The 12,676-nt window shown below is 42.4% G+C and overlaps 1 protein-coding gene across 1 annotated transcript; it reads right to left on the reverse strand.

Moving 5' to 3' along the window:
• Positions 1 to 886: 886 nt before the first annotated feature.
• On the reverse strand, positions 887 to 12,302 carry TMX1 (thioredoxin related transmembrane protein 1). The gene is made up of 8 exons (XM_037901328.2): positions 11,916 to 12,302; positions 10,692 to 10,807; positions 9,898 to 9,943; positions 9,168 to 9,296; positions 5,584 to 5,629; positions 5,386 to 5,487; positions 5,205 to 5,274; positions 887 to 4,337 (listed from the first exon to the last, which is right to left on the reverse strand). Exons 1-8 carry the CDS (start codon positions 12,065 to 12,067, stop codon positions 4,159 to 4,161), a joined length of 840 nt encoding a protein of 279 aa, XP_037757256.1. The 5' UTR covers positions 12,068 to 12,302; the 3' UTR covers positions 887 to 4,158.
• Positions 12,303 to 12,676: the final 374 nt, after the last annotated feature.

A 12,676-nucleotide genomic window follows, 5' to 3' on the forward strand; every position in this document is an offset into this window, starting at 1 on the left:
CTTTCGGAGAACCTTTGACAAAACTTTAAAAACGGTACGTTACAGCACCCTGGTCTACGAGGTTATATTTCAATCCCAACTAGAATGAAAAGGGTAGCCTGGCTTTTATAAAATTGATATTCAAACATTATGAACACAAACAGATATAAAGGGCAGGTTCTTATTAACATACCTTTGTTACATTGCAATCTGAGGCTAGTAAGCCTCGATAAACAATTTTAGGAATACAGTAATTCGGTACAGATGAAAGGAAGAAATGATCACAGGACAAACCATCGCAGTGTGAAAGCATGACAGTAAGATTTACAAAGGTGGGCAAAAGCACAAGGCTGGCCTATGATCACTAAACACAGCATTTATTGCACAAACAATAAGCACAAATGCAAGCTCTGCAACACTAAGTCAGGATTCACGCAACTCAGAATAAATGACCCTTAAGTTCGAGAGGCAATTTTTGAACTAGTTCAATCATTTGCCTGTAGGGCAGGAATGTATTCGGAAAGGTAGGAAAATCAAAGACAAGTTATGCAAGTGTTACCCTGGCAAGAGAAACACAAGAGCGCTACCACTTTAACAAGAACACATTGATTTTCTTCACTTAAAAGCTGTAACATGGCAAAAAAAATCAAGAATATGTTTTATATATTATACAAATTTAGTTGTTTAAAACTAACATCTGCATCTGTAAGCAGCAGCTACATTTAGACATACGGAAGGCTATGTTAAACTGTATTATTTCAAATCTAGAGTAAGCACTTTTTCATACTGAGAACATGCAGCTCTATCTGAATCCTTGGCCTTCTCTCAAATCCTCTCCAGAATTAAGTGCAAGTTTCATGCTGAATGAAATGTACCACTTATCAAATAAAGTGCTGCTTTTCTCTAGTACATCATACATTATTGCTTTATTTTACTGGTAACAGACAGTGATCTAGACTCTATAGCATTTAAGGCAATTCCCACAAAAACATCTTAAGTGTATTATACGGGATACACATTTCATTTCACATACTACATTAATTTTGATATTTTAAAACATAGGAACACGATTCAACTAAAAAGCTGATCAAAACAGATTGATTTACATTGTTGTAGTTACACTTTCACTGAGGTAACAGCATAAGTGCCAACACAGAATGGAAAATATTTTTGCTTAGGATAAATCAAACCAACAGCACCAAAGAAACAAAAAAGACTAACAGGAAGTACTAGGACACGTTTTATAGCTGATCATTTTCTTGTACATCTGAGAATTTCCCTGGAGGGATTTGTTTGACAGCAGAATATATCTGGTGAGTTGACTCATGTTTTTCCAATCACAGTATGCAGGTTGATTAAAGATGTGACTAACTGACATACAAATGCATATTTTGTGTTATTTATTGCCAAGAAATGTTCTCAAGACATGACATACACTTAATGTGTCCCTCCCTTATGACTTTCAATATATTAAATCAACAGCAATATTTGTGAATGCTGAGCAAGTTTGTTTTTAAGTAACTACTCCATATCCCTTGGACATTCATTAATAGCTACTTGTTCCCGGCTGGTCTCTGCTAGAAGTAATTAGTAATATTGTTAAAACATTTCTGGCTTCAAAGTGCCATTTTGCAGTGAAAAATTAAGAACGGCATCAGTATTTCCATTAGCCTCTCAAGTGACTCCAGACCAAATTTACTGTTTGTAATGACAGATGTTTAATCTGCCAGCACCGCAAATTCACTAAGATGAGGACCAGCAAGAACTGAGTTACATTTGTTTGAAAATGTTGCACCTACTATATACAGCAATCTCACTTGCAAACACCACTTCAGAAGTTAGCAACAGAAATCTTCATTTTCTTTGGCTCGCTAATGCACAATTCCAGTATTAACATATACTCTATATTTCATATATATATATATATATATAAACAAAAAAACCCTTAGAATGCTAAGGAGACATGTATATTAATTTCAGGGCATAGCATTTAAAATGGCACTCTAAGAAACTGGACTTTTTGTAAATTAGTCAATTTAAAAAAAAAATTCAAGGTGACACGTGTTCCTTTAAATATACACTAGGCACACAACCATGCTCATAAGAAGATGCGGTTGAACCATGACAGCTTTAGTTCCATACAGCAGGATGAACTGATGGAACTGGCACTTAGGCAGAAAACTAATTTGTAAACTTGTAAACTAAGCCAGTTTGAGCTGGAGTCATTGAGACAGACAGGGAATTGCCAGATGCCATTTGAAATAAGTTTTCAGAGTAGAAGAATTACGTTTAATTGAGAAGCTCAGAACTTGTGTATCTCCTTTGGGGCATTTAAGAGCCTTCTACTCCTGCTAAAAAGAGACAATGCAACTGACGAGATTTCTGGGTAATGCGAGAGAGAGATTTCATACTAGCTTCACAATGCACATAAGGGACCTTCATTTTGTGGTTGAATAATTATAGGTACTGGCCTTTTGCTGTTCTCAGCTTTGACTATAGTGGGGTGACTATGCAGTCAGAAGACACTGTAGTCAAGATTACTCGTTTGAACAGATGGATATGGAGCATCATTGTCTTAACTGAAAGCCACAAAAGCTTTAAATAGTCACAAAAAATGCTTAGGACTATTTCAAAGACTTTTTTTATAGCATGTTATTACCTTTTAGGTTTATTAAAGGCTCTGTTTCCATGAGACATCACTAAAGACACGAACAGCTCCTTAAACTAATATGAAGCAGGAAAACACTTTACTGCATCAAAGCACAGGGAATGGAGTGCGCATACTACCATGGCAAAGAGATCACTGCTGACCATTCCTACAGGAATCATTTCTTTAGCTCCTCAGCACCAGCTTTCCATTTGTTTTAATAAGGCGGTTAGAATTATCTGCGCTGTAATGTAGCAGAAGTGAAAATAAATAAATATATTAGCTTCATAAGAGCGGTCCTGGAAGGCAAGCAACCACAAGGCCTGTGGTATTTGAAAAGAACACGTGTGCCTCTAGGCCAGGAGACACAGTGCTGAATGTCCTCTGCACAGTAAATGCAGAAAATGAGATGCTCTGAACACAAAACTCTGGAAACATCTCAACTTAGAACTTGCCAAGAGTAACAGAGGGTTTTCACACTAAATGTTTAACAGGAGAGAGTGTGCTATTTCTGTTTGAGTGTGGAAGATCAGGCATCCTGCTTTCTTCATCTATAACGCATGCTCATGTACTTTAGTTATCTATGATACATTCAAATTAAAAAAAGAAAGCATTTTTTAATTTGAATGTAAGAGTAGAAAAATACCTTTCCACTCAAGAGTTCAGAAGGAGAAAAGCAACCAGGAAATTAAATTTCATCAATTCAAATTTTTTTAAGTCATATTTGTAGTTTTTCCTCCAGCCTGGGATATATAAAAGATTTACCTACTGCACAAAGGATGAAAGTTGGTTAAAAAGAGAGGGGAAAGAATAATATGGAACAGAATAAAAATGGTCCACATTAGAAGGGAAGACTCAAGTTTCATAACAGGGCGATCCTGAATATCAGGCCAATGCATGATTGGCATTAACAAGCCACTGTTCAGTTTTTAAGACTCCAGTATGTCCCATATTAGTCTCATCTCCTTGCTTTTTATTAGAGGATATCCTTAGTTTGCATTATTTGGTGTAAAGAAATTTGTTTGCTGCACTCAAGGTCATACCTATCTAACAGAACAGTGACCTGGAAACAGCTTATAGTACGTTTTTACCACAAAAACTGGGCAAAGATCCCATAACTTGAGGAATTTTTTCCAGCATTTCTTCAGAATGAAACTGGAAAGATTTACAATGAGGAATCTTTTCAGATGCTCTAGCAGGCAAACAGGTTAGTGCATTTTCCTTGCTAATATTCTCTAATACTGCAAATACACTGGTTTTGCATTTTGTACAACTCAACCACAGAATGAGTCATTCAGAAAGCCATTCAAACTATTTCTTAGCACCAATCCACAGACATGGTATTGGGTTTCGCCATTTGCAATATCAAGTTTCAGCTTTGAATACCTGATGCCACAGAGACTTTTAAAGGTAGCTTTCTCTGAAAGTGATGAGCGAACACTACAGCGATACGAGTTCCACCTCTCTTCAAGCAGAAGGGTCTGGTATATTGCACCTCTTTTGTTTCTCAAGAAACCCTCAAGTATATGGAACTATGATTTATCTGCGGCAGCAGCAAGGTTCACAGGACGCTGTCTTACAGCATTTGTTGAAGAGTTTCTGTCTGCCACCTCTTTATCCTCTGCTTCATCATCTGAAAGATCCTCCTCATCTGCTTCTTGTTCTTCATCCAGTTTTTTCAAGAGCCGGGCTGATTCTGGTGCTAATTTTTCTTAAAGAGAAAACAGAAGTACTTTCATCTCAAGACCTAGTTTGCTTGCACAACACCTAACAGGTCTGTCTAGGAATTCTGATACACATGAACATTAACTGCAGCGGTTTAGTCATAGCAATTATCTTAACCATAAACCAGCAGAAGTTGGGAATTCCAATATTAAATGTAAAATGCCTAAACAGATTCATTGCCACCAAAGGAATTAGGTCACTCGTGTTCTTCGATTACTTAGTCAAAATTACTTGGCATAAGACTCCCTCAAGTTTGGGACAGGGAACCTAAAAGCACCAGTTTGAGATACACAGGGCTGAGCTTTCTCCTCATATGTCTTTGTAATAGTGAGTAAGCAATCCCCTTTAGTACCACCCCTCATTTTAATAGCTCTCAGTGAAGCATTTTAAACTGAATTGTTGGATTATGTTAACAGATGTAAACCCCTCCTCCTTTTAAAATGCAGCATGTCTTCTTTTGCCCTCAATCTGACTACAAGTTCCAAACCGAGTTCATTCACTGGAATTTAACTGAAATGTGCTGATGCCCAAACTTTTAGCTTACCTTATTAAATTTGAGATGGTGAGGGAGGAAATATCCTCCAAACATCTAAACGTTGAAAAAAAGCTATTTTCACCATCTGAAGTCTATAGTAAACAATATTCTGCTCTCCTAACCTCAGTCATGATCCTATTATGAAGCCTAGACACTAGATAATCACAGTTAAAGTGCAATATCACTGATCAGCGAAAAGTCAAAATTTTAATGAATGTTTCATGGCCAGCAATCATAAGCCTCATATTATTACACAAGGATTTACTCACTGGCTTCCTCGAACAAAATGAGACCCTTAGAAACATATAGCATGCTTACTTTGATAGTGGTGCTGCTGTGGTCTATGCCTTTTGGATGGACAGAGACAGTCTGCTAAAAATACCATGATCTGAAAAGAAAGTTTTCATTCAATAATTCTGAACTTCTATATTGCATTAATCCATCATGCTGTATAAAAAGCAGCTTCTGTTTCTCACAACTGAAAATTTTTTTTACTTACAAGTCCAAGTATCAGTCCTGAAAACAGAGTTGCCAATGCAAAAATAGCATATGATCCCCAAACTGGTATACCAACATTTTCTGTAAAATAATTGTGGCAATGCTAAAAAGAAAGACAGACATTAGTCATCTCAAGAATGGCAGAATACCAAGTTTCTCTTTATTCAAGTTAAACAAAAATCAGACTTGCAACACATACCCTGATCCACATGGACAACTGAAACAAAGCAGACATACTGCTCATCCTGAAATAAATCAGAAAAGAGTGAAACTGGAGACTGCAATTTTTTTTAGGCAAATCAGAAGCATACAGATCTATGAACCTCCCATTCATCAGACCTACACTGAGCAACGTTGGTTTTGCCATCATCCCAAAATATCTGGCTGCTTTCCTAACCACTTCTCCTTTATCCTTCTACTTTGCCCTTTACTCTGAAATTGAGCTCTGTGCGGATACAGTGTGTATCTGCATCCTATCCGTGATTCGCAAATATGCCCCGCGTATATCCACATCTGTGGAGATGATGCGGATATCCGCAGGGTTTTAGATATAAAATTTGGATCCACTTCCATCCTCGAGCAGCAAAAATCCACATCTGCAAATGCAGATATCAACCAGGTATCTGCGGATTTGCAGGGTTCTAGAAACAGTCTCCCTCACAGGAGATGGGCATTATTTGGTACCTGAGTATATTTCTTCTGCAAGTTTCTGAAGGACATCTACAGATCCCCACACCACCTAGAACTTGCACCTGCTGGCCTATGCATTTTAACTCTTCATTTGTGAATGCACTAGACTTTGTTCCTCAGGGAAAACAGCCTATACAGTACCAATTATGTTTGTGTTCAAGTAACTAATATGATACATTTCAGAGTAACAGCCGTGTTAGTCTGTATTCGTAAAAAGAAAAGGAGTACTTGTGGCACCTTAGAGACTACAAGTACTCCTTTTCTTAATATGATACAAAAAGTATCTTAATGTGACATTGAGACTGCAGAGTTACAATAAAAGTCAGGGTACATAAAAGCAATGGTCCCTATAGCAACGTTAGCTTGGCCACAATACACACATAGAATTATAAAATATTGCATCTAAGTAACAGATATTGGTGTAGGAATTCTAGGTTTTTCCATTTCCTGATCTTTCATTGTTACCGGGCTATCTTTGCACTGCTGTAAGTAGTATTCAATTCAGCCGCAGCGCGTGGTTTTGATTTGTATTGTTTTGTTTTTTAGGAAAAGAAAAGCTAAAAGTTGACCCGGTGAAAAGTTAAGTCACTTTCAGTACTTAAGTGTGCACTTATGAAAGGAGGCATGCACAGGGACTAAGGCACAAACATTAAAGATCTCAATTGTACACTTGCAGTAGTCATTTTTCTGTTCATCCTAATTTAATTAGAAGCCTATTTGTGTCATACTTGGTTGTGGACCAACTCTTTCATTAAGATTACTTGCAGACCAAGTTTCAAAGCTCAGGTATCTTGACTTCTGAACAAAGGGACAGCTTTTAAATGGGAGAAGTATTTTTATACCTTTGTAAAAAAGACGTCACAATTTTCCTTGACCTTTCAAAACACACACACACACACACCCCCTGGAGGCCAAAGATTTCAGGCCTAAAGGTGACTGCCCAGAAACGCTGAGCAGGACTGCAACTGAGCCCGACGTTATTCTAACTGCAGAAAGGCTATACTATGAACACAGTACAGGAACTCCTCACTTAAAGTCATCCCGGTTAATGTTATTTCGTTGTTACATTGCTGATCATTTAGGGAACATGCTCGTTTAAAGCTGTGCAATGCTCCCTTCTGTCGTTTGGCAACCGCCTGCTTTGTCCACTGCTTGCAGGAAGAGCAGCCCTTTGGAGCTAGCTGGTGGGTGGCTGGAACCAGGGTGGACTGGCAGCCCCCCCATCAGCTCCCTGCTCCCCTAAGTTCCCTGTGCAGCAGCTGCTCAGCAGGGTATCAGTTGCTGGAGTTCAGCTGTCCCTCCCTGCACTGCCATGTGCTGCTCCTGCCCTCTGCCTTGGAGCTGCTCCCCAAGACTCCTGCTTGCTGTGTGTGGCGGAGGGGAAGAAGAGGGGGGGCTAATGTCAGGGTGTCCATCTCCCCCCTGCTCCTGCACCCCACTTACACCATCTTCCATAGAGCAGGGGGGACACAGGGACAGAGGGAGCTGCTGCCTTAGGCAGCAACTGCGGTCTGGTCTCAGCTTGCTGATCTAATTAACAAGGCAGTGTACTTCTGACCCCACTCTTCATACTTAAAGGGGAAATGTGCATCTCTATCTCTCAAACACACACAGGGTGTGTGTGTGTCTGTCTGCCCTCCCTCCTTTCCTGCTGCCTCGTAGATTGTGAGAGTTAACCTTTGAGGGCTCAGCCAATTGCTAGTTCATCATTTAGCAGTAAGTCATTCCCTGGGAAATATCCCACCCGTGGACTCATCCACCTCAACCAAGCTTCACAATCATCATCACTGTGTACCAGTATTAAATTGTTTGTTTAAAACTTATACTGTGTGTGTATGTATATATAATAAGTATATTAGACTTTTGTCTGGTGAAAAAAGTTACCCTGGAACCTAATCACTTCATTTACATTAAGTCTTATGGGGAAACTGGATTCGCTTAACATTGTTTCGCTTAAAGTCACATTCTTCAGGAACATAACTATAACGTTAAGTGAGGAGTTCCTGTATTTGTATTTTTGTACAGAAGAGCTCCAAATATTATTGTTTAGACTGTGCTCCAACAGCTGTCAAACTAGTCCAGCGCATAAGTTGCAGTGGGGGAGGTTTAGGTTGGATAGTAGGAAAAACTTTTTCACTAAGAGGGTGGTGAAACACTGGAATGCGTTACCTAGGGAGGTGGTAGAATCTCCTTCCTTGGAAGTTTTTAAGGTCAGACTTGACAAAGCCTTGGCTGGGATGATTTGATTGGGGATTGGTCCTGCTTTGAGCAGGGGGCTGGACTAGATGACCTCCTGAGGTCCCTTCCAACCCTGATATTCTATGATTCTATGACAAGAATTTGGGATCACCCAAGTCAGATTACAGAACCTTGATTCTGGAATGCCATTTTGCTAAGCAATTCCCTATCTACTATCCCATTCCCTCCCCCAAAATAACTATATACCCCCAGCATTTACAACATAGGAGCATTGCAGTAGTTAAAAGCAAGCAATCTTCTGAGTTGCCCCTCAAAACCACTGGAAGACTATATAGCATTTCAAACAGCACTATTCTTTTGAGACTGGGTGACATTACTTTCCCACTGTTTCCTGCCTGCACTCATCACAGGTTGCATCTGATTTGTCTCCACATGTTCCTTACACTGCTAGCACTCTAAAACAATGATATACTCTTTCCAAATTTTTAGCTGCTCCACTCAAGCGTGCAGAACAAGTACATTAGCCTATGAAAAATCTACAAATACAGTGTCAGATTCTCAACTCTGCAAAGATTATCCTCACCAGCATAATGGCCCCTGAAACAGCCTAATTCGAACAGGGGACAAAAAATTACTTTAACCCCTCTAAGGCAGCTGGTTCCCAAACTTGGTTCGTGACTTTTTCAGGGTAAGCCCCTAGCGGGCCATGAGACACTTTGTTTACCTAAGTATCCGCAGGTACAAGCCGCGAACCAAGTTTGGGAACCACTGATCTAAGGTGAACCAAGCAGTGCTATGGTGCACCAGATAATTTGTCCCACAGAATCCTTGAATGTGCACGTGTCTGGTAGTGAAAATAATACAGATACTGATAAAAATCACACTGATACTTACAAGACAGAGCAAGGACCAAACCAAGAAGAAACTGGTTCAACAGACTTCCATTCTTGGTCACTGATGAAATTTATGAAGTCGTTTTTAGTTCTCTGGCCCTGGTACCTTCTAAACTCTCCATCTTTACAACTGTTCAAAGAGGAACAAATTAGACGAGTATCTTAGGATGCCAGATACAGTACAACTATTGTGTAGCTGTGTAGTACAATCTATCCATGTAGCATTCATTTCTGTTCAATGGCATTTTCCTCCTGTATTCTCTATAATCATTCTTTTTATCCTACTTTAAAGTCATGATTCTTAGAAAAAATGGAACGCAATCAACGTCATTTATCTGGCAGAATACAGGATCTTTGCTGGACTCATATTGTGTTACTACAGAAAGACGACAATCTTGCCAGTGCCTCACCCAACAGCAGCATTAAAACCACCTAATAGACACAAGTTTAAAAAATGGAAGCACCCACTACAGAGATAGGTCAAGGTATGGACTAACTGCAAAGAAATCACTGGATGGCATTCTATGGCCCATGCTATGCAGGAGGTCAGGCTAGGTGATCATAAATTTATGATTAATGATACAAAGAGCTCTGAGACTTCTCCCTCTCCATCCTAAAAAGCCTCTCTCAATAAAGCAAACAAATAATCTAGAATCATTTTTCCAAGAAATACAACATTTAATAAGGAGATCACCACATTTCCTCTATTACTATGAATTTTGAGTACTTACTGATAGATAGTGGGAAGTGCTGTTATGACAAATCGGCCACTCAGACCTGAAGGACACAATTGTTTTTAAAATGTTAAGAGCATTTTGAACTGGTGAGGTGGGGTGGGGGAGGGGAGAGAATGAACAGTGTCGGACAATAAATGTGTTTATCATAGGTATCTTGACAAAAACGTCTATTAGTTGTTCACCTGTAATTCTGATAAAGCACAAATTGACACACACACTGGAAAGAGAGCACAGTCTAAGGGATATGACACTCAACAGGGAGACAGAAGTCCTGGGTTCTATTCCCAGCGCTACACTGATCAGCTATGTGACTTTGGGCAAGTTACTTCACCTGTTTGTGCCTGTTTCCTCTTTTGTCTGTCTATCTAGACTGTAAGGTCTTCAGAGCAAGGACTGTCTCTTTCTGTGTGTTGTATAGCAGCTTGTGCAACGGGAACCCAATCTTGGGTTCCCACAGTAATGCAAACAGGATGGAATTTTCAAGGTGCTCCTAAATGATTTAGGAGCACAAGTACCATTGACTTTCAGTAGGACTTTTGCTTCTCAGCCATAAATATAGTTAATGGGCTCTCACTACAATTAAGGATACTGGATCTGTATTGTTCCTATTGCCTCTAATCATTTTATGTAAAACAAGCACACTCAACATTTCACTTTAGTACAACAAAAAAAAAAAAAAAACCTAATCAAAGAAAGCATATGAAGTAACACAGCCTCTGGATATTACACAAAGTGTAAACATCTGTATAAAATATTGTTTCTTTTTTCATATCTATAACAGGGATTACCTGGCTGTTCTGTGACATCCACTTTTGCAATGTTAACTTCAAGATCTTCCCCCCATTCAGCAAACTTTTCCCATTCAGGCTGAAGGTTTTGACAGGCAGGACACCAGGGAGCATAACTGAAAAATAAAGTTTGTCTCAAGAAACGTAGTGGGAGAAAACACAATGCTAATTTACCCAACCATACAGTAATAACCCAGAATATAGACACTGCCACTGCAAGTAATGTACCTAGTGACTTAATACAAGCTAACACTCAAGTGCTACAGAGATATTAAGAAACGGGCAGCCACACCCCATTGTAACAGATTAAGCAAATTAAAGATATGATTAAGCAAATTAAAGATATGATTAAGCAAATTAAAGATATTACCACAGAGTCAGCTATCACCTATTTTTAAGCCATGTCTTCAGGCCTCATAAATTTGCCACCTTTACTACCTCTCAAGTAACAGCTTCCAAGAGAACAATTGTTAGCAAAACTGAGTATGGCAGACTGTGAATGCTGCGGTTATTGAAAGAAGTCTGCACAAAGGAGAAACTAGCCTCAGTTTTAAAAGCTGCCCGATCCTGCCTGAGGCACTGGTGCGGAATCATAGATGAAAAAAAATAATCCCAATTAACAGACCTTGCAGCAAGAGGGATTTCGGCTTAATATTAACTCAGGAAAGCGTCTAGGGGTCAGGGCAGGTAAGCACTGGAATAGCTTATCTAGGGAGGCTGGGGGATAACCACCACTGGAGGTTTTTAAGCACAGGTCAGGCAAACACTTGGAGCCAGGTCCAGAGAACATGTGGCCCTGGCTCAATGCGGGGGCTGGACGGGCTGACCTCGGGAGGTCCCTTCTAGCCCCACGGGTCTATGAGGCTGCGGCTCGCCCTGGGAATCTCAACACAGCGAGAGGGGCCAGGATCCCAGCGGCAGGCTGCGCACCGGGCCGGTGGGGGGGGAGGGGGCTGGGCCCACAGAGCCCCACCCCCACCGCGGCGGCGGCCTGAGGGAGGAGGGGTGCCCCCCCCACGCACCAGGGCATGCCGGGAGCATGGGGCGACGCCCGAGTGGTACCGAGAACCCTTCCCCCCGCCCCCCGGGAGGGACTGGCGGGAAGCGCGGGCCGAGGCCCGGACAGCACGACCCCCCCTCGTGGCTCTGCAGGGCTGGTGGGGGAGGGGAGACACCCCGGGGCGCGGCGGGCCGGGGGAGGGGCGGTCGCTCCCGCGCACTCACAATTCAATCATCCACTCGCCCTGCAGCAGCTCCCGCCACGTCCCGTCCGTCAGCGCCTTCACTTCGCTCCGCTTCCCCAGCGCCCCCGGGACGGCCAGCAGCGCCAGCAGCCCCGCCGCGGGGACGAGCCAGGCCACGACGGACGCCGCCATCTTAGTTACGGGGCCGGCGCTAAGCCGCTGAGGACTTCCGCGTTCTCTCCCGCCCAGCGCAGTTACTGCGCATGTCAAGGGGGCGCTAAACCCGGCCTGCGCCGCTGGCGGAAGGGCTAGCGCCGGCGCCTGCGCATTCCGGGACAGCGCCCAGACTGCGCATGCCCGAACCGAGCCCCGTACAAGGCGCGGGTGGCAGAGCTGACAGCAGCCACTCAGAGCGCATGCGCATTTCGTAGTAGCCCGATCAGTCCACAATGCGCATGTTCGGGCTCTGAGCGGCGAGGCGCGCATGTCAGAGCTTGGAGCGGTGATGTCATCCATTGCGTATGATAGAAGTGAGGCGCTGTCGGGGACCGAGAGGGGCGGGAACAGGCTGAGTGAAAAGCCGCTCAAGGCGGGCTTAGAACGTTAGGGAGCCAATAGGGCACCGGGTTCTGGGAGGGTGCGCGTGGGAGCGGCAAGCTCAGAAGGCGTGACTCGAAGGCCAGTGGGGAGCAGGGCTGGCCCCGCGCGGAGCCAGTGGCAGTCGGGCCCTGTGCGGGCCTGCTCGGGGGGGGAGGCCCCTGCTCAGCTAGGGACCCCCACGGCCGCTGCCCCACACCGTAC

The sequence above is a fragment of the Chelonia mydas genome, chromosome 6 (genome assembly GCF_015237465.2).
Source record: "Chelonia mydas isolate rCheMyd1 chromosome 6, rCheMyd1.pri.v2, whole genome shotgun sequence".
Classification (NCBI taxonomy): Eukaryota; Metazoa; Chordata; order Testudines; family Cheloniidae; genus Chelonia; species Chelonia mydas.